The sequence below is a fragment of the Chrysemys picta genome, chromosome 5 (assembly GCF_011386835.1).
Source record: "Chrysemys picta bellii isolate R12L10 chromosome 5, ASM1138683v2, whole genome shotgun sequence".
Lineage (NCBI taxonomy): Eukaryota > Metazoa > Chordata > Testudines > Emydidae > Chrysemys > Chrysemys picta.
In genome coordinates, this window is record NC_088795.1 from 136,821,961 (window position 1) to 136,848,174 (window position 26,214).

At 48.3% G+C, this 26,214-nt stretch overlaps 1 protein-coding gene and 1 long non-coding RNA gene across 7 annotated transcripts in view; one reads left to right on the forward strand and one right to left on the reverse strand.

Moving 5' to 3' along the window:
- Positions 1-26,214, reverse strand: part of LOC101935537 (uncharacterized) — a 49,140-nt gene that overhangs the window by 20,221 nt on the left and 2,705 nt on the right. The window contains exon 2 of one of the 6 annotated variants that reach the window (XR_010601650.1): positions 17,869-18,186. The exons of the other annotated variants lie outside the window; for them this stretch is intronic. This is a non-coding gene — a long non-coding RNA (uncharacterized LOC101935537). The remainder of the gene's footprint in view (positions 1-17,868; positions 18,187-26,214) is intronic. 6 annotated transcript variants of the gene reach the window in all.
- LOC135983823 (uncharacterized) lies at positions 1,080-3,847 on the forward strand. Its single transcript, XM_065597284.1, has 2 exons — positions 1,080-2,003; positions 3,172-3,847. Exons 1-2 carry the CDS (start codon positions 1,463-1,465, stop codon positions 3,741-3,743), a joined length of 1,113 nt encoding a protein of 370 aa, XP_065453356.1. The 5' UTR covers positions 1,080-1,462; the 3' UTR covers positions 3,744-3,847.

A 26,214-nucleotide genomic window follows, 5' to 3' on the forward strand; every position in this document is an offset into this window, starting at 1 on the left:
GCAGAAGAAAGTTTCCTCTGAGCATTGTTGGTAACGGTGATGATTCAACCGCACATTAGGACGATATATGATGAGTTGGCAGATTCTCTCACAGAACAAAGATAGGCTGTGGCACACTCCGGTTTTCTTCCTCATTATAGCTGTGAAATGCAGATGACCAAAAAAGGGGGTGGAAACTATACCAAGAAGAGCTACTGAATGCTTAAATAAGCAATTTAAGCAAGAATTTCCACCCGCAGGACCACGGTCTAATACTAAAAAGGGAAACAAGAAAAGGAGAGATCAAAATAGGAGTGGTAGGAGAACAGACAGCCTGCAGCTGTTTTCGGATTCCCAAGCAATAGAGATCATGGTATTGCATAAATCAGTCCACTTCAGGAAATTAATTTCACTCCTAGTTACTATGCACCTGATATTCAGACTTCTGGCCTCTATTTGCGTGTATGCATAATTCACCATTTAGTGCGTTATGGATCCCCTGACCCTCCACCCCATGTTCCCACATGGAATCAGAGTCTACTACGAATACCAGCTGGAAAGTTGCTCCTTTAGTTCAAGCTGTGCAGACTCATGAATTAGATCAAGAGGTCCTGGATTCATTCCCCAGTGGTGACCAAGATGGTTACTACATATGTGCTATGGGCTGCCTTCTTGGTCGACACGTCAGGGATTAAACCAGAGACCTCCTGACCTGCTACAGCTTGAGCTAGGAGACCAGCATTCCATAGCTGGGGCTGTAACAGATTCACATCCTCTAAGAATGGGATGTAGAGAAGGGACCTGTAATCAGTGGATTACACATACTACTTTGCCAATGCACATACATGCATTTTTTTCTGCACAAACACCTGACCATACGGAAGACAGATTCTAACATTTGCCTGTGCAGGTGCTGGAATTCTTCCATGCCCTACACCTGTAGAACAAGGCGGCAGAAACTGCCACAGGAGTAAATGCTTCAGAAAAGAATTTGGAATGCAACAGCTGATATCGTTTGAGTCCTGGATGGCAGGCACAGGGCAAGACACAAGACCACATGGCAATCGCAGTTATTGGATGGTACATGTCTGCAGTACTCTTAGGCCTGGTCTACACTACGACTTTAATTCGGATTTATCAGCTTTAATTCGAATTAACCCTGTAACCGTCCACACAACGACGCTATTTAATTCGATGTAAAGGGCCCTTTAAATCGATTTCTGTACTCCACCCCAACGAGCGGAGTAGCGCCAAAATCGATTTTAGCAATTCGAATTAGGGTTAGTGTGGCCGCAATTCGATGGTATTGGCCTCCGGGAGCTATCCCACAGTGCATCATTGTGACCGCTCTGGACAGCAATCTGAACTCGGATGCACTGGCCAGGTAGACAGGAAAAGCCCCGCGAACATTTGAACTTCATTTCCTGTTTGCCCAGCGTGGAGAGCACAGGTGACCACAGATACCTCATCAGCACAGGTAACCATGCAGGCTGATAATCGAAAAAGAGCACCAGCATGGACCGTGAGGGAGGTACTGGATCTGATTGCTGTATGGGGAGAAGATTCAGTGCTTGCAGAACTTCGTTCTAAAAGACGAAATGCAAAAACTTTTGAAAAAATTTCCAAGGGCATGATGGAGAGAGGCCACAATAGGGACTCTGAGCAGTGCCGCGTGAAGGTCAAGGAGCTCAGACAAGTCTATCAAAAAACAAAGGAGGCAAACGGTCGCTCCGGGTCAGAGCCGCGGACATGCCGCTACTACGGCGAGCTGCATGCAATTCTAGGGGGGGCTGCCACCACTACCCCACCTTTGTTCGTGGATTCTGGGTCGGGGATAGTCTCGACGCCTGAGGATTCTGCCGATGGGGTAGAGGAGGAGGAGGAGGAGGAGGATGAGCTTGCAGAGAGCACACAGCACTCCCTTCTCCCCAACAGCCAGGATCTTTTTATCACCCCAACTGAAGTACCCTCCCAAGCCTCCCAAGCCAGTACCCAAGACTCTGACCCCATGGAAGGGACCTCAGGTGAGTTTACCTTTTAAAATATAAAACTTGTTTTAAAAGCAAACGGTTTTTAATGATTACTTTGCCTGACTTTGCATTCGCGGTCAGTTCAGCTACTGGAAAAGTCTGTAGCTACTGGAAAAGTCTGTTAACGTGTCTAGGGATGGAGCGGAAATCCTCCAGGGACATCTCAATGAAGCTCTCCTGGAGGTACTCCGAAAGCCTTGCCAGAAGGTTTCTGGGCAGTGCATCTTTATTCCCTCCTCCATGGTAGGACACTTGACCACGCCATGCTTGCAGCAAGTAATCTGGTATCATTGCCTGACAAAGCCTGGCAGCGTATGGTCCCGGTGTTTGCTGGCATTCAAGCAACATCCGTTCTTTATCTTGTTGTGTAATCCTCAGGAGAGTGATATCACTCCTGGTAACCTGGTTGAAATACGGGAACTTAATTAAGGGGACAGAGGTGGCCGTTCCTACTGGGCTGTTTGCCTGTGGCGGAAAATAAATCCTTCCCTGCAGTTAGCCAAGCGCAGATGGGAAATTGGCCCTGAGTTTTTCGTGTTTGGCTAGCAGGGATCTTCCCTGTTACCAGCCACGCGGTGGGGGGAGGGTACCGTGATCATCCCAGAGAATTCATGGCGAGGGGGGGGGGGCGGCGGCGGGGGGGGTAGTTTGGTGCCTGCAGGGATCTTCCCTGATACCAGCCACGCGGTGGGGGGAGGGTACCGTGATCATCCCAGAGAATTCATGGCGAGGGGGGGGGCGGGAGAATTCATGGCGAGGGGGGGGGGTTAGTTTGTTTTCTGGTGCTGCTGAATGTTAACAGAAAAACCGCAGCACTCTACTTGCCTGAAGGGGCCCAGACAAGCCCCACCACACGGCCCCCCCCCCAACTGGCTGAGATTGGCCAGGCTTCTGCAGCACTCTACAAGCTATGCTTGGTATGTGGGAAAGCACGGCGCAGAAGCTTACCATGGCCGCATGCAAGCCGAATTCTGTTGCCCAGACCTGTGATCTCTAGCAGCAAAGCCACAGGCACTCAGCATTAAGAGGCAAAATGCGACCTTGCACAGAAATCACATGTGCTATGTAATGTGAACAGTGTTGGTCACCGTGAAAGAGTATAAGCATTGTTCTGCAAAATGTAGCTTTTAAAACAATTCTCTCTTTTTTCCCCTCCCTACAGCAGCTGCAAATTCCTCAAGCCTCCCTCCTCCATCCCGAAGGTTATCACAGATAAGGCGTCGTAAGAAGAAGACGCGAGACGAGATGTTTTCGGAAATTATGCAATCCAGCAGGAGTGACAGAGCTCATCTGAATGAGTGGAAGGAAACAGTTTCAAAGTATAGGAAAGAAGTCAGTGAACGTGAGGACAGGAGGGACCAACGTGAGGAGAGGAGGGACGATCGAGATGAGAGATGGCGGCAGGAAGACCAGAGGATGAAGGATGCAACGCTGGGGCTGCTCCGGCATCTGGTGGAGGTTCAGGAACGGCTGCTGGAAAACAGACTGCCGCTTCAGCCCCTGTTCCACCCTCCCCCCTCCCCATGTTCCGTATCCTCCTCACCCAGACGTGTAAGAACGCGGGGGGGGGAGGCTCCGTACACCTTCCCATTCCACCCCAGTAGACAGCCCAAGCAAAAGGCTGTCATTTTTTTAACCTTTTCTTTGTGGCTTTTTCCTTCCCAGCAATCCTCCTCCCAAATACCACCCGGGTTCCCTCCCTCTTTTTCTAATCTATTAATAAAGAATAAATGATTTTTAAATGATAGTGACTTTATTTGGTTTGAAAGAAAGCTGGGGGAAGGGGCAGGGTGGGTTCCTTACAGAAAATCAGTCAGTAAAGGGGGAGGGTTTTCATGAAGGAGAAACAAACAGATATTTCACACGGTAGCCTGGCCAGCCATGAAACTGGTTTTCAAAGCTTCTCTGATGCACAGCGCTTCATGGTGTGATCTTCTAATCGCCCTGGTGTCTGGCTGCGCGTAATCAGCAGCTAGGCGATTTGCCTCAGCCTCCCACCCCGCCATAAAGGTCTCCCCCTTACTTTCACAGAGATTGTGGAGCACACAGCAAGCAGAAATAACAATGGGGAGATTTCTTTGGCTGAGGTCAGAGCGAGTCAATAATGAACGCCAGCGACCTTTTAAACAGCCAAATGCACATTCTACCACCATTCTGCACTTGCTTAGCCTGTAGTTAAACAGCTCCTGACTCCTGTCCAGGCTACCTGTGTATGGCTTCATAAGCCATGGCATTAAGGGGTAGGCTGGGTCCCCAAGAATAACTATGGGCATTTCAACATCCCCAACGGTTATTTTCTGGTCCGGAAAGTAAGTCCCTTGCTGCAGCCCTTTAAACAGAGTAGTGTTCCTGAAGACGCGAGCGTCATGAACCCTTCCCGCCCAGCCCGCGTTGATGTTGGTGAAACGTCCCTTGTGATCCACAAGTGCTTGCAGCACCATTGAAAAGTACCCCTTGCGGTTTATGTACTCGGTGGCTTGGTGCTCCGGTGCCAAGATAGGGATATGGGTTCCGTCTATTGCCCCACCACAGTTAGGGAATCCCATTGCAGCAAAACCATCCACTATAGCCTGCACATTTCCCAGAGTCACTAACTTTCGTAGCAGCACCTGAGTGATTGCTTTGGCTACTTGCATCACAGCAGCCCCCACAGTAGATTTGCCCACTCCAAATTGATTCCCGACTGACCGGTAGCTGTCTGGCGTTGCAAGCTTCCACAGGGCTATCGCCACGCGCTTCTCAACTGTGAGGGCTGCTCTCATCTTGGTATTCTGGCGTTTCAGGGCAGGGGACAGCAAGTCACAAAGTTCCATGAAAGTGCCCTTACGCATGCGAAAGTTCCGCAGCCACTGGGAATCGTCCCAGACCTGCAACACTATGCGGTCCCACCAGTCTGTGCTTGTTTCCCTTGCCCAGAATCGGCGTTCCATGGATAGAATCTGCCCCATTAACAACATAATCTCCAAAGCACCGGGGCCTGTGGTTTCACTGAATTCTGTGTCCGTGTCCGTGTCCATGTCCTCATCATGCTTGTCGCTGCGCTGCCGCCGCCGCTGCCTCCTCTCCTCGTTTTTCTGGTCCTGGCTGAGCATAAACTCCACGAGAACGCGCGAGGTGTTTACAATATTCATGAGTGCTGTCTTGACCTCAGCGGGCTCCATGCTTGCCGTGGTATGGAGTCTGTAGTGTTCACCCACCCAGGAAAAAAGGCGCGAAAATGGTTGTCTGCCGTCCGTTGCTTTCATGCAGGGAGGGAGGGAGGGAGGAAGTGAGGCTGTACCCAGAACCACCTGCGACGATGTTTTTTGTCCCATCAGGCACTGGGATCTTAACCCACAATCCCAATGGGCGCGGGAGACTGCGGGAACTATGGGATAGCTATGGAATTGCTACCCACAGTGCAACGGTGCAGAAATCGACGCTAGCCCCGGTACTTGGACGCACACCACCGAATTACTGTGCTAGTGTGGCCGCACTCATTTCGACTTTATACAACCTGTTTCTCAAATCCGAATTATCTAAATTCGGATTAATCCCGTAGTGTAGACATACCCTTAGAGGCAGCATGTTTTAGTGGAGCTACAAGATCTACCCTTTTCTTTTCATCCACATAGTCAAGTCTCTCATTCAGGCCCTCATTCTATCTTGCCTCAGTTACTGTAACATCCACCCCTTTAGCCTCCCAAATGCATACATTGTCTCCCTTTAAGCCATACAAAATGCAGCTACCAATATAGATTTAAGCTTCCTATCACCACCTTCAGCATTCTACATAACCCTGCCATCCCTTCCCATCCTCCCTTGTTGAGATTCACACACACACCCTGCCATTGTTTCCATCCTTGTCTGCCCACCTGTCAGCCTCCCATAAGATCACTTCTGTGCCTTCTTCCAGGCAGCTCCCTAAGCATGGCACGCTCTCATAGATAAGGCCCTTGCTTTGTGCCCAGCTCAGAAGAACTTGGGAAATGGACCAGCCCAGGCCCAGTACAGCGTGGGTACCAGCAGCATTTCATGCTCCAGAACTACCCCTCCTTCCCTCAAATAGAACCTGACGTGGGAATCATGGAGTATCCCAGCATTTCCAGTTACTATTGCGTTGCAGGTCTTGGGGAAAGCACAGCAGATCACCCCAAGACTAACAATGGTAGACTCCGGGGATGCTGAGGCAACCAAAACCTTTCCGATCCCTCTCCAGCTGAAACTCACACTGGACCTGGTGGAGACGATTGATGGGTCACCCTACTGTCAAGATAGGTGACTCAAGAGACCATCCCCTTAGAGGCCATAATGGAAGGGCACCAAGAAATAATATGCTTTGAAGTGATCCGCTCCACATTCTTCCCAATAATCCTTGTCATTCCTTGGTTGGAGTGGCATGATTTATGTATCTCCTGGTGGCCAAGGAGCATTAGTTTCTCTTCCGAATACTGTCAGAAAGTGTGCCTCCAACAAACCTCCAAGCGACCTGCACCCAGGGGCCTAGGGTTGGATGAGGGCCTCAGAAGTAGAACCCCAGACAACAGGGGCTAGCCAAACAGGAGCGGCTCCAGGCCAGAACTTCAGCCTCCTTGTTAAGTACCGTGACTACCTGGATGTGTTCAAAAATAAAAATGAAGACTCACTACCTCCACACAGAGAATACGACAGTCCAATAGACCTGCAGCCAGGGGAAAAGGTGCCCTATGGATAGATATACTCTATGTCTGAACCACAGCTGGAAGCACTATGTGTGTATACCCAGAAAAACCTCACTACAGGCTTCATTCAGCAATCTATCTCTCCAGTGGGAGCACCAGTCCTCTTTGCAAAGAAGGAGGATGGGTCACTATGCCCCTGTATAGACTATCACACATTGAACCAAGTGACTCTTCGGTACCCCTTGCCCCTCATTCTGAAATTTCTGGATTGCCCGAGGACTGCCAGTATCTTCATGAAACTAGATCTTCGGGGGGGGGCATATAATCTAGTGCACATAAGGCCTGGGGATGAATGGAAGACTGCTTTTTGTACCCGATATGGGAACTTTGAATACTTGGTGATGCTGTTTGGCCTCACCTATGTCCCTGCCACATTTCAACATTTGTGAACTGTCTGTTCAGGGGCATCCTGGACCAGAACATGATTATCTACTTTGACAATATACTAGTATTTTCTGAGGACCCTGAGCAGCATTGCCACCATGTCTGCTCTGTCCTGGAGAGACTACGGAAGCATAGTTTTTATGTTAAACTGGAAAAGTGCAGCTTCGACAGGCTGCCATTGAATTTTTGGGGTACAGCCATCTCCCTGGAGGAAATACAGATGACCCTCAGAAGGTGGAAGCTATCCATAACTGGACAGCACCCCAGACTCTCTGGGAACTTCGGCACTTCATGGATTTTGCAAATTTTGATAGGAGATTCATTCCCAACTTCTCCAAATTAATAACTCCCCTGACTTCCCTCCTTCACAAAGCCACGCGGTTCACTTGGCTTCTCAAAGCTTAGCTCTCTTTTGATCAGCTAAAAGTTGCCTTCACCATGGCCCCAATTCTGGCACACCCTAAGCCAACCTGTCCATTTATAATGGAAGCAGATGCATCCAATGTAGCCTGAGGGGCAGTACTCTAACAGCGTCTTGGACCCCAGTCAGTTCTGTACCCTTGTGCATTCTATTCTTGAAAAATTATCCCCGCAAAGTTAAGCTATGAAATACTGGAGATGGAGCTATGAAAACTGTGTTTGAGGAATGACAGCACCACCTTGGCACCCATTACAGGTTTTCACTGACCATAAGAACCTCCAGTACCTCTGCAAGAACCAGAGGCAATTAAGGTGGGCCTTGTTCTTTTCTTGGTTTTAGTTTACTATTACCTAATGCCCAGAAAAACAAAATGGGAAAGCCAATGCTCTACCACGGAAGGAAGAATACTAGCAGAGAAGTGAAGAACTGACTTCGGAGCCCCCCCTAAGTCCTCAAGCCCAGTAATTTTGCCAGCACCACAATTCAGAGAGAACTGCTCTCCCTCATCTGGTCTACCTCAAAAGAAGACCCATTTGCCCAGGGGACACAATCCATGCCATTGGGGTCTAAGAGGCACTGCTCTATGTGGGATGCGATAACGTACTTTGATGAGCATATAAATGTGCCTCCAGGATGCCCCTGACTGGAGGTGCTATAGCTGTGCCATGATGCTCCGTTGATCGTGTGACGGGTTGGATCACAGAACCCCCCCTTGGGAGCTGCCACCCAATGTGCCAAGCCTAGTTCTGCCCCTGTTTTCCCTGCCAGCTCGGGACCCCAGCACACTGTCTTGCTGAGCCAGACACACCTGTCTGCTCCAACAAAGACCCAGGATCTGAATTATTTGCCTCAAAGCTGCAGGCTTGACTGAAAGCAGCTTACAGAAGTGTTCCTGCCTTTAACACTCAGATGCCCAATTCCTAGTGGGATCTAAACCCAAATAAATCCGTTTTACCCTGTATAAAGCTTATACATTTTTGAACCTAGTTATACTTTTGGCCTAGGGACATGCGTATGCCCCTTCATGCTTTGGCCACTATTCCATGCTGATGACGCTTGTTAAAAAAATAATGCGTTAATTAAACTTGTGACTGAACTCCTTGGGGGAGAATTGTATGTCTCCTGCTCCGTTTTACCTGCATTCCGCCATATATTTCCTGTTGTAGCAGTCTCAGATGATGACCCAGCATGTTGTTCATTTTAAGAACACTTTCACAGTAGATTTGACAAAATGCAAGGAAGGTACCAATGTGAGATTTCTAAAGATAGCTACAGCACTCGACCCAAGATTTAAGAATCTGAAGTGCCTTCCAAAATCTGAGAGGGATGAGATGTGGAACATGCTTTCAGAAGTCTTAAAAGAGCAACACTCTGACGCAGAAACTACAGAACCCGAACCACCAAAAAAGAAAAATCAACCTTGTGCTGGTTGTATCTGACGGAGATGATGAAAATGAACATGTGTCGGTCTGCACTGCTTTGGATCGTTATCAAGCAGAACCCATCATCAGCATGGATGCATGTCCTCTGGAATGGTGGTTGAAGCATGAAGGGGCATATTGCATCTGGCACGTAAGTATCTTGCAACGCCGGCTACAACAGTGCCATGCGAACGCCTGTTTTTACTTTCAGGGGACATTCTAAACAAGAAGCAGGCAGCATTATCTCCTGAAAACGTAAACCAACTTGTCTGTCCGAGTGATTGGCTGAACAAGAAGTAACTAAGTCTGAGTGGACTTGTAGGCTCTAAAGTTTTACATTGTCTTATTTCTGAGTGCAGTTATTTTTCGTAAGTAATTCTACATTTGTAAGTTCAACTTCCATGATAAAGAGATTGCGCTCCAGTACTTGCATTAAGTGAATTGAAAAATACTATTGCTTTTATTTGTACAGTGCAAATATTTATAATAAAAATATAAAGTGAGCACTGTACACTTTGTAATCTGTGTTGTAATTGAAATCAATATATGTGGAAACATCCAAAAATATTTAAATAGATGGTATTCTGTTATTGTTCAACACTGCGATTAATCACAATAATTTTTTTTAATCGCACAATTAATCACGATTAATTTTTTTAATTGCCTGACAGCCCTAATTTTATTTGTATATCTCTATAGCTATATCAAGATAGTCAGCAGGGCCAGGCTGCCCAGGTGACCCCAGCAACCCAAGCAGGCTACCACGGAACTCGGAGCCTGAAAAACCCAGGAGCTTTTTCTAAATGAAATGTTTCGGGTTTTTTTTCAAATAATTTTTTTTTTAAAGTAGGAAATTTAGAAATTTCTGATTTTCATTCCAAACTGGAATAAAACCTTTTCTGAAACATTGGAATTTCCTGCAGAAAAGACAAGCTCTCATCAGAACACATAGGGCCTGATGGTTCAGGCTGCCCACACTTGAACTCCCTCTGACTAGGGTGGAGTAGATGGGTCTATAAGGAAGGCTGAGACAAGCTCACAGGATTGTTTGCTAGATGAGGGATAGCTCAGTGGCTTGAGCATTGGCCTGCTAAACCCAGGGTTGAGAGTTCAATCCTTGAGGGGGCCATTTAGGGATCAGGGGCAAAAATCTGTCTGGGGATTGGTCCTGCTTTGAGCAGGGAGTTGGACTAGATGACCTCCTGAGGTCCCTTCCTACCCTGATATTCTATGATTCTATGAGGAACAAGAATTGGCCTAATGAAAATAGTCACCGTGCTCACAATTGCACATTCCGGTCCTGATCCAGCTCCACCCAAATTCTTTCCATTGATTGTGCTAATAAACATGCACAGGCTGCTTGCAAGGACTGATAAGGAACAAAGCTTAACCATAAAAGCAGAAAAATTCAAATGGGCTCTGAACTTAAGGAGAACAGATGAAGAAGAAAGCTTCGCAGAAAAACCAGACTGGTTTTGATGCAAAGGAAAACAAGATCACACTGAACAGCTACCCCCTCCTCAACATAAATCAGTATCTACAAGTCTCCCAGAAAATAAAAGGAGCTTTCAACAGCATGAAAAGGCCAATGTGACTGCATCAGGCTGGGTTAGGATGTAATTGTGAGAAATGAAAGAGCAAACTGATTTTTGGTCTGATAAGCAGCATCTGCACTGGCGCAGCCCATTCAGTAATGCCCCATGAGTCAGAATCATGGGTTGTCAAAATGGAACAGAAGTGCATCGACCTAACGCATCAGGATGTAGCAGATGAAAGCAAAATCCCACAAAACTGACAGGAAAATTCTATTCTGTATAGATTCTTGCACTGCACCACAGTATTTGAACATCTTCAGAAGACATGTAGCGTACAGTTGGAGCAAAATGTGGTGATGTTTGGGATGGTCTTTAGTTCCTGAGGGTGTTCATTCCATGGTCTCGGACCAGCCCCCAAGAAAGCTCTCTCCCCTGCACTTTTATTAGAGCACATTCCATTGTGCCAGAGGAGTGAAGTTGTTGACTATGGTCTATAGCTTTAGGATCTTTTAGGTATCCCAGGCCCAGGCCATTTAGTGCCTTGAAAAATAAGAACAGAGACCTTGAAGTTTATGGGAAGCCACCAGAGAGAGCATGAGAGGCCTCGTACACATGGTAGCCTGTGTTGCTGAGGAGACATGCTTCTGCCTTTAGTACTGGTTGAAGTGCCATAAGTATTGCAGGTTTCATGCCCAGGTACATCGCATTGCTATAGTCCAGCCAAGAGGTGACAACGGCATGAATAATTAAAGCCAGGTCTTCATACACCATGATGGGCCAAAGTTTCCTGGCCAGCTGGAGGTAGTAGAAAATTATATTCGTGGATGCTGCTAGGTTGGAGCTCAGCATCTCCAATGCAAGAGCACTCCTACACTACCTTCTGAATTGACCAACTGCGGGTGTGAACCTTCCATCAAAGAAGACTGCATCATGGATGCAAGCTCTTCAGAATGCTTTCCTCTGCCCACCAGCATCACTTCTGCCTTGCTCGGGTTCTGCTTCAGCCAGTTGTTCGGCATCCATGAGCTGATCTCATCCAAGCTCTGGGCCATCTTGATGGTACTAGTGTGGTTGTATATGGTGAAGGATAGGTAGAGCCATGTATCATCTGCATATTGCTAGCACTTGAGTCCATGTCATCTGACCTGTTCACCTAGTGACGGCATATAGATGTTGAAAAGGACCAGAGAAAGAATGGATCCTTGTGGAACCCCACAAGCAAGGGGACTAGTCGTGAAGGTCAAGTTTCCCATCCAGGAAGGACTCAAACCATTTTAGCACATTACCGTGGAAAGTTCGTGGCGATCATGGGCGGTCCCAGATGATTGGAAAAAGGCAAATATAGTGCCCATATTTTAAAAAGGGAAGAAAGAGAACCTGGGGAACTACAGACCTCACTTCAGTCCCTGGAAAAATCCTCAAAGAATCCATTTTGAAGCACTTGGAGGAGAGGAAGGTGATCAGGAACAGTCAACTTGGATTCACCAAGGGCAAGTCATGCCTGACCAACCTGATTGCCTTCTATGATGAGATAACTGGCTTAGTGGATATGGGGAAAGTGCTGCACGTGTGTAAACAGTGCAGGACTCACCCCTGCGGCACCTCCTGCTGGTCATCTCAGGGAATTAGCTTTCCGCCTTTGGAGCGCCTTCTGCAGGCCGGTGTCCCTCTGCTGCTGGCCCCCGTGTCCCTCCCGGACCCGGTGCCCCTTTACCCGGGGGCTTCCCCCTGGCAATACCCCCACCAGTCTCTATGGGTCTTCCCTCTCTGGGAAACCCCCAACCCTCTAATCCCCACCTTGCCTCAGTCTGGGCTACTGCCAGTCATCACTAAGCCCCCGCTCCCTGGGGCAGACTGCAGTGTAAAAGCCACTCATTATAGGCAAGGGGGTTCAGAACTGCTGCCTTCCTCTGCCTCCCAGTACCTCTATGGGCCTTGGACCAGGCCCTGCAGCCTGGGGAGTTGCCAGCCTGGAGCTCCCCTGCTCCTCTGGCTCTCCCCAGCCCTGCTTCACTCCCAGTCCCCTTTCTGCAGGCAGCCAGGCCCTGCTCTCTCTCAGCCTGGAGAGAGACTCCTCTTGGGCCTCTGGCTCACAGCCTTCTTATAAGGGCCAGCTGGGCCCTCATTAAGCCAGCCACCACTGTGGCTGCTTTCCAATCAGCCCAGCCTTTCCCCTGCCACAGCCCTCTCCCAGGGCTGTTTTAAGCCCTTCAGGGCAGGAGCGGGGTAATCACCCAGCTACAACGTGCTATATCTTGACTTTAACAAAGCTTATGATACGGTCTCCCACAGTATTCTTGCCAGCAAGTTAAAGAAGTATGGGCTGGATGAATGGACGATAAGGTGAATAGAAAGCTGGCTAGATTGTCAGGCTCAACAGTAGTGATCAATGGCTCGATGTCTAGTTGGCAGCCGGTATCAAGGGGAGTGCTACAAGGGTCTGTCCCAGGGCCGGTTTTGTTCAATATCTTCATTAATGATCTTCTGGATGATGGGATGGATTGCACCCTCAGCAAGTTCACGGATGACACTAAGCTGGGGGCAGACGTGGATACGCTGGAGGGTAGGGATAGGTTCCAGAGTGACCTAGACAAATTGGAGGATTGGGCCAAAAGAAATCTGATGAGGTTCAACAAAGACAAGTGCAGAGTCCTGCACTTAGGAAGGAAGAATACCAGGCACTGCTACAGGCTGGGGACCAACTGACTAAGCCGCAGTTCTGCAGAAAAGGACCTGGGGATTACAATGGATGAGAAGCTGGATATGAGTCAGCACTGTGCCCTTGTTGCCAAGAAGGCTATTTGTAGGAGCATCGCCAGCAGATCGAGGGATGTGATTATTCCCCTCTATTTGGCACTGCTGAGGCCACATCTGGAGTATTGCATCCAGTTTTGGGCCCCCCACTACAAAAAGGATGTGGACAAATTAGAGAGCACAGCAGAGGGCAACAAAAATGATTAGAGGGCTGGGGCCCATGACTTATGAGGAGAGGCTGAGGGAACTGGGGTTATTTAGTCTGCAGAAGAGAAGAATGAGAGGGGATTTGATAGCTGCTTTCAACTACCTGAAGGGGGGTTGCAAAGAGGATGGAGCTCAGCTGTTCTCAGTGGTGGCAGATGACAGAACAAGGGTCTCAAGTTGCAGTGGGGGAGGTCTAGGTTGGATATTAGGAAACACTATTTCACTAGGAGGGTGGTGAAGCACTGGAATGGGTTCCCTCGGGAGGTGGTGGAATCTCCATCCTTAGAGGTTTTTAAGGCCCGGCTTCACAAAGCCCTGGCTGGGATGATTTAGTTGGGGATTGGTCCTGCTTTGAGCAGGGGGTTGGACAAGATGACCTCCTGAAGTCTCTTCCAACCCTAATCTTCAATGATTCTATGATCCCAGCCACTTCCTTTGCCCCCACACTTCCTTGTTTTGTCTCCCCACTAATTCCCTAAGTGTTGAGGATTGTGTCTCCTTCACAGGCATAGTTCCATGGACTCCACCCATCACCTTCCTAGTAGTGCTCTGCTAATCCAGGCCACCCCTTCCTCAAACCAAGGAGTAAAGGCAGGGACTGGACATTTTAAAACTAGATCTCAAATGATAATACTAGTCTTGAAAACAGCAAAACACGCACATTTTGCTCTTCCCACACATTTTATAGTTACAAAACCAGGAAAAGTGAGAACAAATGGCAGCACAAGTGTGCTAGAAACATATGTCACTAGGCAGCCTGAAGAGTGCATGTTCCAGGAGAAAACACATTATTCAGACTTGAACTTAGGTGGACTAAAAAAGGAGCCAGAGTGGATGCAGAAGAGACACACACAATGGGCATCCCTGAAGTGGACTGTAATGGATACACATGATGATAAATCTGGGAGCCACCAGGACTTCTAGGATGTCACCGTGCTGCTGTTCGTCATGGCCAATGTGGAACATCACATTGACAGAGCCTCGGGCAGCTACACCAGCCAGTTCATTTCACTGCTACCTTATTATAGTTGCATGGTACATGTGGAGGCCCACCGACAACTCAAAACAGAATATTTTTCTGCTCCCATATTCAATATGTGGACCAATGCTTTGCCTAAAGGGGCAAGCCCCCGAAGGCTTAGCGGTTTAGTCCAGATGCTATTCAAAAGCTTCTCCAGAGTTGGAAATCTCTGCAGCACAGGATGCCGTAACAGATTTCCAGGATCTCCTGCTTCTGCGCAAGCTGGAGATATGATGAGATCAGGCTCTCTCACATGTTTTCTTATGCTTCTACTCCTGTCTGAAATCTGGAAATACAGATGAAAAATAATTGTTACGAATATTCGGGATTCTGAAGATTGTTTCCATAAGGAAAAATTGATAAGAGTCGGGTATTTCTTTGCTACAATCCTGTTTATTTACAAAGAAAGCCCTGTTTCTCTGAACACAAAAAGAATCAAACGGGAGGCAGTTTCCCTGGTTACAGTTCCAAGCCTTTTTTCATCCAGCACTCTGCCCAAAAAGCATGCTTTCTCTCGGCAATGCTGCCAATGCTTCCCTTGCCTTTTTCATTGGCTTTTCTGATGCCTTCTCTGTCTGCTTCTTTCTTCTTCTGCGCGTACACAGACACGCACACACGCAATCAAATCAGTCCCCCTCCCCTGTGTTTTTATCAGAGCCCTCCCCCACTCCTCCCCCCCGGAAACGCCTTGGACTGCATGCACACCCATTGCCCACGTTTGCATGAGGTCTAGTGCTTGGGCGGTGGTTTTCCATAGTTTCAGCTATCACTAAACACAGGGATATTTAATTGTTCCCCCATTTTGCCTGAATAGAAAGCAGCCACAATGCCCAACAGCCTCAATAAAGCAATGTAATTGCCCAACCCCCAGCATAACATAGTGAAGTCAGCCAAAAATTTTTCAAGTCTCGACAAAGATGCCAGTTTTGGATTTGTGTTATGCAGGAAAGCTTCAGGTAGGGATGGTTCTTATTTTACTTTTACCAAAATACACATCAAGCCCTTTGCCACTGTTTGTGAAATTCTCATCCCAGTTTATGAAGCAGAACGTACAATCCCTGTGGTACTTTCATGCATTTGATCAAAAAGGCATCAACTTATTTTAATTTCATGTAGTCACCTATAAAGAAAAAAAATAGTATAATGGAGGGGAGTTGTCAAAAACAACGTGTGCTGCCTCAGTATGAAAAAGAAGCCTGTTAACTAAAAGAATGCCCTTGAAATATTCATCAAGGAAGAAGATGCACAAGACAGGGACGCTTAGTGACAGGTACCTTTGATGTATTATTTACTCTATTGTGCTAGGAAAATTACCCTGGCGCCATAGCAACTGGAGATAAATGCAGTAGGCATGCTAGGTTGAATCTAGAGTAACATTTTCATCAAGAAACCTTTCATATTTGTATGATTGTGGCATCTAAGGCCCCAGCCAAGAGTATGGCCCCATTGTGCTAGGCACTGGACAAACATAGTAAGAGAAAGTCCCTTCCCCAAAGAGCTTGAAGTCTAAATAATTAAGTCAGACACAGGGTGGAGGGTGGCCAACTCTTGCAATTTTTTTAGCATGAGTCTGGCAATATTTGATTTGTTACTAAGAGCCTTGAAGTCATGTGATGACACCAGAATCTCCGCTTTCGTTAAGAAAAAAATAAAATAAAATACCCCAATATGGACTTTAAAGAGATGGCTGGGGACATGGTTAGATCTCAAACAGAGAGCCAGGGCTAGACTGCCACCGACTTGCTGGGACCAGGCTACTTGAACCTGACACTCGGGGCCTAGCCTGGGACTGTGGGACCACTGTTCCCCTTAACTCTCCAGCCTGGACTGTCTCTCACATGGATGGTCCTCCAGCACCATCGGTATCTGCCAATACCCACTAGCCAGGTCAATGGTGGAGAATAGGGAGGTGGATTTAAGGGCAGTCAACGCCTCCTCTATGCAGGGCAGTAGGTAAATATCCTTATGCATGGTTGAGTTTCCAGTAGTCCATGCAGAAGTGGAGTTTCCCTGTCTTTCTTTACCAGGACAATGGGTGCTGCAGCTTACTCCAGTAACACCTGCTTCCTTCATTTCATTGAGCATCTTTCATTGGTTGGTATAAGGCAGGTGGGACCGGCTGGGACCTCTCTCAGATCGGGGCGTGGTTGGTGGTGATCTGATACTGGATGTGGGTCACACACCTAAAGTATGGTGACAGGTTTCAGAGTGGTAGCCATGTTAGTCTGTATCAGCAAAAACAACGAGGAGTCCTTGTGGCACCTTAGAGACTAACAAATTTAGTCTCTAAGGTGCCACAAGGACACCTCGTTGTTTTTACACCTAAAGTAGGCTGGCTGCTTGGAGAAAGTGGCAGAATGTTTCCAGATCAGCTGGGCCAGATGCTGCCTCTGTTCTGTGGTAACCTACGTAGTGCTCATGTCTATCTCCTGGAGCCAGGACTCTCCTAGGCCTTCTCTAATGCTGCTCTGCCGGGCAATGGAGGCACTCCTGGCATCACCACATCTTCCCAGTCAAGGCAGAGTACCCATGCAATGACCTGATTGTGGTACAGCCTTATGGACTGATGGGTGTGGTACAGGACTCTGACTGGCAGGACTCTAACTGACTTTCCTGACAGTGACTAGGCTGTGGGCCACCATGGTCGGGTTTGCGCAGGTGCCAGGAGATGGCTCCACCTGGGCAGTATAATCCTTGCCCCCTATGCCAGTCTTAGTTTTACACAGGATGATGGTCTCGGTGTTTGGTCATATCCACAGAGGGTGAGTGTGACAGTCTGTACCCCTATCCGAGCTGCCCCTTGGGTACGACGAATCGGGGTGACTGCTCCGGGTCCTGCACTTTGGGGGGGGCCCGTGCTTGGATAAAATTGTGAAGAGCAGGGAGGCGAGTGGCAGGCAGGCGGGAGGGGGGTGAGGAGGCGGGCGGGCAGGTGGGGGGCAGTGAGAAGGTGAGCGACGGCCACCGGCAGCCCCCCTACCAGAACCTCCCCCTCCCCCCAGTGCCTCCTGCCTGCCGGTGGGCCCCACCAATCAGCACCTCCCCCACCCTTCCCTCTCAGCGCCTACGACGGATCAGATGTTTCATGGCATCAGGAGGTGCGGGGGGGGGAGGGAAGAGGAGTGAGGGCACAGTGCGCTCTTGGGAGGGGGAGGGGCAGGGGTTGGAAGAGGTAGGACAGAGCAGCGGTGGGAAGAAGCAGGGTGGAGGTGGGGTTTTGGGGGAGGGGTGGAGTGGGGGCTAGGCCTGGGGGGAGCTGGGGGGAGCACCCCCAGCAAATTAGAAACTCGGCGCCTGTGTCCTGGGCCCTGCACCCCCGCTAGGGACTGCCCTGACCCCTATGTTCACCCCTTTTACATTGATTATGTTAAATTTTGTACAAAGCATACCGTGTAAGGTATCATTTGAACACTCACGGTTTGCTGACCATTATTGTCCAGGTAAAATATCTGCGGGAACATTGTATGTAAAGTTATAAGATTCCACTGTGTGATATTACTGGGATGTGTTCCAACATGTTCTGCAGGGCAGTCAAACAATTTCTCCAGAGACAAAAGGCTAGCCAATGCATCAACCAGGTGTCAACAGAATCCAAGGGCCCCATCACCTGATTGAGTGGCCTCTCTTTGGCAGGAGAGAAGGTGTGGGCAAAAGATCTACATTTTGACAAAGAAGCAGTTTAAGGTTCCTGTCCACACGGACTTTATCTCCTGAACATCAGCTGGAGATGGTTCCTGCACAAGAAAAAGGGCAATAAGAGAAGAGGGCAGACACCCCAACTCATCTCTCCCTTGCTCTTTACCCATGGCATCATCAGCACCTGAAGAACAAAGGAAGCAGCACTGGACAGGGGAGAGATCCTGACTGAAAGAAATTCAGTCAGTAAGACTGCTGGAACAGGTGGTGAGAGAGACCTTTGCTTTGTGTGTTACCTTTTATTTTCTTGTAACCAATTCTGACTTGTGTGTGTCACTACTTGTAGTCACTTAAACTCTATCCTTCTGTAGCTAACAAACAGAATTAACTGTGACCCCTGGGAGGGTTTGAGCCAATGAGCAGATGGGGGTGGGACAAGGGATGAGCCCAGGAAAATTCAGAGAGAAGAAACAAAAAGACACAGGTGCAGGAAGCCGGAGCTCTGAGCTAGGGCAGAGACAGAAACAATACATATAAAATGATGGGGTCTAAATTAGCTTCTATCTACTCAAGAAAGATCTTGGCGTCGTTGTGGAGAGTTCTCTGAAAACATCCACTCAATGTGCAGCAGCAGTCAAAAAAGCGAACAGAATGTTGTGAGTCATTAAGTAAAGGATACATAAGACAGAAAATATCATATTGCCTCTATATAAATCCATGGTACGCCCACATCTTGAGCACTGTCTGCAGCGCTGGTCGACCCATCTCAAAAAAAAGATATGTTGCAATTGGAAAAGGTACAGAAAAGAGCAACAAAAAATGATTAGGGGTATGGAACAGCTTCCGTATGAGGAGAGATTAATAAGACTGGGACTTTTCAGGTTGGAAAAGAGATGATTCAAGGGGGGATATGCTGGGGTGGAGAAAGTAAATAAGAAAGTGTTATTTACTCCTTCTCATACCACAAGCACTAGGGCCACCAAATGAAATCAATAGGCAGCAGGTTTAAAACAAACCAAAGGAAATATTTCTTCACACAACGCACTGTCAACCCGTAGAACTCTTTGCCAGAGGATGTTGTGAAGGCCAAGATTATAACAGGGTTCAAAAAAGAACTAGATAAGTTCATGGAGGATAGGTCCATCAATGGCTATTAGCCAGGATGGGCAGGGATGGTGTCCCTAGCCTCTGTTTGCCAGAAGCTGGGAATGGATGACAGGGGATGGATCACTTGATGATTACCTGTTCTGTTCATTCCCTCTGAAGCACCTGGCATTGGCCATTGTCAGAAGACAGGATACTGGGCTAGATGGACGTTTGTTCTGACCCAGTATGGCCGTTCTCATGTTCAGTGCGGCTTGGAAAAGGAGACTCTTATAAACGCTCAGCCTGGAGCTGGCAGGAGAGCTGAGACCGCGCAACAGGACCCACCATTCTGAGCTCACACTACACGTCCACCTTGGAGCGCACACACAGGCTGGGCTGACCCAAAGGCAGGAAGGGGATTGCACTGGCATGGGGCAGAGAATCAGTGTGTCTCTAAGCCAAGTATGGGGGAGGGGGTGGGTGCTGTATGTTGCATCAGGGGCATGAGAGATTGCATAACCCCTGCTAGACATGCTGACCCAGGTCTACTCCTGGCTTTACCTGGGTTAGATAGAAGTATTCTATAGTTAAGGGCAGTGTTTGTTTCAGGGGTTAAATCTGACCCCCTCCCCTCGGAGGGAGGGTTGGTGTTTGTGCAGAGGTACTTGGCTGGGACCCCTCTCCAAGCCCTAGGAATCCCCCACCTGCCATAAGGCCGAGAGGGGAAGCGACTTAGCCAAAATCATCCATCAAGAATGTGTTGAAGCTAGGAATGGAAGCCGGGGCCCCAGAGTGACAGTCCAGTACCTTTTCTACCAGACCAGCCTTCTCTCATAGTACATAACATTCACTTACAGTTGCTGGAGGGTTTTTTGCGGGAAGAGGATTGCACATAGATTTACCCCCATTCCCAAGGTTTTATTCCAGAGTTTAATATTGTTTTATTTTAATGCGAAATATAATGGCATTTTTCACCTGGAGTTGACAGCGAGCCCAAGGGAGAATATTCCTATTTGTAATCCTCTCTTTACTCCTAAATACCATTAAGAAACAGTATTTATGGGTCTTGAAATAAGTTCCTGTCTCAATCTGGTTTCAGGCCCATCCACTGCCTCAGTTTCTCCTCACACAGGTTGGATCTCTGTATTTTCTAGCACAATGTGGTCACCACACTGACTCGGCTCTCCACCTAAATCACATGGGGATGGATCAACATCAATCTTCTGCCCATCTCGCCAGGTACAGCCCTTCCCTCCTGAGCATCTGTTTTCGCTTCACTTGCCTTCTACTCATTCCCAGCCCATGCTTCCCAGCTCAACGGCCAGCAACTCCTGGGCTTTAATCAGTGCAGCAGCTATAAGAGGGATCACTACACCCCCCACCACAGGGTGGCAGTGTAAAGGGAATCCATGTACCTCTTCTGTGAGCTCCCAAGCCCTGGCAACCCCAAAGAGTTGGGCCGTCTGCCTCCCTGCCCAAAACCATAGTTATGTTAACAGCATATGCAGACAGAGTATTTTATGTTTTTATCTTTTTAAATGGTTGCAACATAACACTAGTTTATTTCTTTAAACCCAGTATCCTAACACACAAGAACCAAAACCAGAGAGAGATAAAGAAGGCTGCTCCATAAGGCAGAGGCACACAACTCACCCCACCTGTTCTAGGCTGGCACCAAGATTGCATGCTTCCTTACAGAGCCCCTTAGCCTGCAAGCAGGATCAGGAAAACCCTGATAAAATTATAAGCTATCACTTCAAATTAACAGAGTTTTCACACTAACCTGCCCTGCTTCTCCTTCCCAGGGCCTCTTCCTAATTATCAGCCCTCCTACTGTTTTATAGAGCATCAACTCCCAGGGCTCCTCTCCCTAGAGCCGTTCTCTGCTTGGCTCTCCCCCTCAAGCTGATCCGACCTGCTCCTCATCACAGGGCCCTATCACGTGACTTTACTCATTTCCTCCACCTGGGGAGGTGAGCCAAGTTTGGCACAGGGGTAACTGAACCCCAACTCTCTTAAAGGGCCAGCTCATCCTGTGACAGTCCCAATCATAGATCGATTCATAGATTCCAAGGCCAGAAGGATCATCTAGTCTCACCGCCTGTATAACACAGGCCAGAGAACTTCCCCAAAATAATTCCTAGAGCAGATCTTTCAGAAAAACATCCAATCTTGATTTAAAAATGGTCACTGGTGGAGAATCCACCACCACCTTTAGTAAATTGTTCCAGTGGTTAATTACTCTCACTTAAAAATGTGCACCTTATTTCCAGTCTGAATTTGTCTAGCTTCAGCTTTCACCCATTGGATTGTTGTAGGCGTGTGGCCACCCCTCGCTGTCGGTCTCCAAGGGAGGCCACACCTCTTTGCTGTCATGCCCCTGGAATAATAGTCCAAGATAAGGGGGAAGTTAGCAGTCTCAGGGCTCGATCCCTCCAGCAGCATAGAGCAGTGAATGATCCAGGGGCCTAAGCCCTCAGACAAGGCAGGGAACCAAACAGTCTAAAGCCCAACCTTCAGGGAGGTAAAGCCAGGTATAGTCTGGGAAACTAGGCCCTCAGATTGGGTGGGGTACCAAGCACAGGGCCTCAACCTTCAGGCAGGGCAGACCAGTGAACAAACTGGGGACCCTGGCCTGTAAGCAGGGTGGGGTACCAGCAATCTAGGGCTCCAGCCCTCAGGCAGGGGCAAGCATCCAACACAGTCTAGGGGGACCCAGCATACTGTAGACTCCCACAGGCCTCCTGGCCAAAGCTGGAGAGGCTGCCACCCCAGGAGTGGCAGGGAGTAGAGGGACACAGGCCCGACTCCCCCACATCCCAGTCCAGGCCCCTAACAGTGGCAGAGTGATCTGCCACTGGGTCAGCGGGGATCTAGCTGAACTGATCTCAGGCAGCAACCCAGCTGGACCGTAGCTGGCTGTCCTTAGGCCACTTCCTACCCATCTCTCTGGGTGTACCTGGATCTCTGGGTTGTCATCCATCTCCCCTGGGTACACTGCAAGTATTGGGTGTGTCTGGTAGCTCAGGCAGTCCGGACAAGTCCTTGGGACAGCAGAAGTCCTCAGCTGGCTCTGGCTCCAGCAGCAGGGTGGAAGCGTCTGCCTTCCTTGGCGGCTTCGGCCCACCTGAGCTACAAGGTCTGCCTTTTATACTTCCTGTTCCTGTCTCGCCCCCTCTGCTTCCCGCATGGAGGGCATGGCTTTCCTGGTTCTGCCCACCCGGGCCATCTGGTCCTCCCTCGCTGTCACTCTCCGAGGGAGGCCATGCCTCTTTGCTACAATTGTGTTATACCTTTCTCTGCTAGACGGAGGAGTCCATTATTAAATATTCATTCCCTGTGTAGATAGTTACAGACTGTAACCAAGTCACCCCTTAACCTTCTCTTTGTTAAGCTAAATAGATTGAGCTCTTCGAGTCTGTCCCTGCAAGCCACGTTCTTTAATCTTTTAATCATTCTTGTGGCTCTTCTCTGAACCTTCTCCAATGGATCAACATCTTTCTAGAATTGTGGGCACCAGAACTGGACACAGCATTCCAGCAGTGGTCACACCAGTGCCAAAGAACCTCTCTACTCCTACTCAATGTTCCCCTGCTTATTAATCCAAGGATCACATTAGCCCAGTCGTTAGATGTTCGGCTGAGTGTGTGTTCTGTATTCTCCCTGTGTGCTGCCCAGCATTGCACAGACAGCCGGCACAGCAGACCTTGAGTGAACCACCTAATGACCACAAGATCCGTTAAGGGACGAGGACACCCAGCCAGGTTTATTGTCAACGAAGCATGGTACTAGTATCCCACAGACTCTACCGGACCACTAATACATGTATGCCCGTAACAATGGATCAGCTCAGTGAATGGTGGAACTTTCCGTTTCTCCCGAGGCTCGACAAAAACACTCCCTCTGAGATGTATCTTTATACCCTGATACAAACAAGTTACGTACTGCTCCTCTGACATAGTTAGTTGCTGCCCCCTGTTGTGGTTAGTTATCATCCATCACCTTGTACATGTTGGTTTGATCAAAACATCTCTATTACATACGGTCATCCTGACTTTATCTTTTAGGAGAGGTCAGCATGTTCCTGTAATCATTTGGGAATGTTTTTGTACCATCCTCGATATCGGGATGCGTTTGTGTGAGTACTTCGTGCCTAGCACTTCTTAGGAATGTCCTGCCTCTTGCTCACAGCTTGTCTTTGCTTTATATCAGTAAAGCTTTGACTACTACTTTAGGCCAGGCCTCAGGCCACTGATACAAGGGCTTATGTCTCAGGCTGTCTTCCTACTACAAGCCCTTTAGCCACAGAGTTGCCTGGGAGCTCATGTTCAGTTGATCATCCGCTTCCACCCCCAAATCTTTTTCAGAGTCACTACTTCCTAGGATAGAGACCCCCATTTTGTCAATATGGCCCACATTCTTTGTTCCTAGATATATACATTCAACCATATTAAAACTCATATCATTTGCTTGTGGCCAATTCAACAGGAGATGTGGATCACTCTGCATCAGTGTCCTGTCCTCTTCATTATTTACCACTCCCCCAATTTTTGTGCCATTTGCAAACTTTATCAATGATAATTTTATATTTTCTTCCAGGGCATGAATAAAAATGTTTAATAGCATAAGGCCAAGAACCGATCCCTGCAGGACTCAACTGGAAACATATGCACTTGTTGATGATACCGTTTACAATAACCTTTTGAGACCTATCAGTTAGCCAGCTTTAAATCCTTGTAATTTTTGCCCTGTTAATTTTATATCTTTCTAGTTCTTTAATCAAAATGTCATGCTTCTGTTAGAAATTCATCACCAGGATATGGGGGAAAGCGGGAGGAGGGAGACGGGAAAAGGAAAAATAGAAGAAACATTTGTAGAGATGCACAGCAATCCAGCGCATGCTGTGGGATCTCAGTGGAAAAGGAGAAGGTTCCATATGACTCTACATAACAAGCTCTTCCATGGGCAAATCAGGATTTCGGCCATGTGACTCCTTTAGAAAACCATGACCCCATTACTTTCCCCACCTGCACAAATGTTTAATTCAGTGATCAACCCACATGCCTAGTGTACTGCAAATTTTCTAAGAACACTGCAGCTCAGAATAAAACTACCTGCACAGCAAGACGCTATCCAGTGGTATGATTTATTATCTGTATTGCAGTCACATCAACGAGCCCCAGTCATGGACCAGGACCCATTTGTGCTAGGTACTGTACAAACACAGAACAAAAAGTCCCTGCTCCAAAGACCTTGCAATCCACAGAAAAGGGCTGATTAATCTAGCAGACAAAAAAGGAGCAAGGTCCAATGGCTGGATGTTGAAGACAGAAGAAGGCAACTTGGAAATAAGGTACACGTTTTTAACAGTAAGGATAGCTTCACTACTTGCACGGTTTACAAAAGGCTGTGGGGCATTTACTACCACTGGGAGTCTTTGATTGGAAACCAGATGCCTTGCTAAAAAGATATGCTCTAGTGCAATCACAACGTGCTAGACTTGTCGAAAGAACCATCAGGTGGCATTCTCTGTGTGCTCTGCTTGGAAGTCAGACTAGATAGTCATGATAGACCCTCCTGGCCTTCAGATTTATCACTTTGGGAAAGTTAAGTGTACACTTAATTTGGAAAGTACAACTCTAGTCCAGGTAAAGGCATTTAAATGGACTATTTAAAAATATTCTCCCTGGCCTCGTTTCTTGGATTCAACTTTGCTTTCCAGGGAATTGGAATGGAAAGGCAGCCGGCAGCCAATATCGAAGCGTGAGCAATTCTCCCTTGTCTCTTCATTTTTGGCTTCTTGCTGAGGGCTTTGTGAAAAAGCAGCTACGCACTTCAGGAGCCAAGAGAGGCTGGAAGGGTTTCGCAATTAAAATGAATGAGCACAGGAAATTACCACGCCACCTATTTTCCCCCTTGGAGGAGTTTAAAGTGCCTACTGCATGGTTCTTGTAGGACACGTTTGCTGCTGGTCACTGTCAGAGGCAGGACACTAGACTAGATGGATCACACCTGTGATCCGGTCTGGCAGTTCCTATGTTCCTAGTGAGTTTGCAGAAGTGAAATCAACATTTGACCCAGCCAGTTTCATGGGATGCCTGCATAGGTGGGCACTTGTAAGCCAGTTAGAATCCTCCTTTCATTATGCCCATTTCATTAGTGCACTTACGGTACATTCAGATCACAACAACAGTAACTAACTGCAGTGGTTTGCTTTTCTCTGCAAGCAGAGCCTGGGAAACCTGGCTGGACAAAACAATGGAGAATATACTGCTAGGGAATGATTTTGTGTTGGCAGAGGGATGGAGAAGATGCTCTAAGATTTATTCCTTTTATAGCCCTCTGGATTTCTGCAGTGTCTAGGGGTCTGTGCTAGTGTCGTTAACGTTTAGAGGGCAAGGCCGCCCAGAGAATTCAGGGGGCCTGAGGTCTTCGACGGCGGGAGTCCTTCTGCTCCGGGTCTTCGGGACACTTCGGCAGCGGCAGGTCCCAGAGCGAGTGAAGGACCTGCCGCCGAATTGCTGCCGAAGACCTGGAGTGGAAGGAGCTCCGGGTCTTCACAGTGGGTCCTTCACTCCCTCCGGGTGTATTCGGCGGCACTGAAGGACCTGCCGCCGAAGACCCGCCAAAAACTCTCCTGGGGGCCTCCATGGGGCCCGGGGAAAATTGCCCCACTTGCTCCCCCCGGGCGGCCCTGTTAGAGGGATTGAAAGTGTATTTTAGCTTCTGAAGGAGTTCCACTCACTGCAGGAGCACCTCCTTGTGGTTGGGTCTGGGAATTAGCTTTGGCCTCCTCTGGTGCCCCCTTCTGTCCATTGTTAGCACTGTGGCCCTTCTCTTCATAACTCAGGGTCCTCCCTTTTCACCATTTGGCCCTCCAACCAGGTCACTATATAATCTCCTTTTTCCAGGGTAACAATGTCCCACTGGACAAGCTGTCCGAATGCTGTCTCAGATGGTCTCCAGGTCCTGTGTCACTTCCCCGTGCCTGGTAGGGGAACCTGGGTGCATCCCTACTCTGCGTTCCAGCCCAGGGACCC

Excerpts from the sequence above, each read along its gene's own strand:
- LOC135983823 (XM_065597284.1), top strand. The coding sequence starts at position 1,463 with ATGCAGGCTGATAATCGAAAAAGAGCACCAGCATGGACCGTGAGGGAG. Across the intron at positions 2,004-3,171 it reads CCCCATGGAAGGGACCTCAG|CAGCTGCAAATTCCTCAAGC; the intron begins GTGAGTTTACCT and ends CCCTCCCTACAG.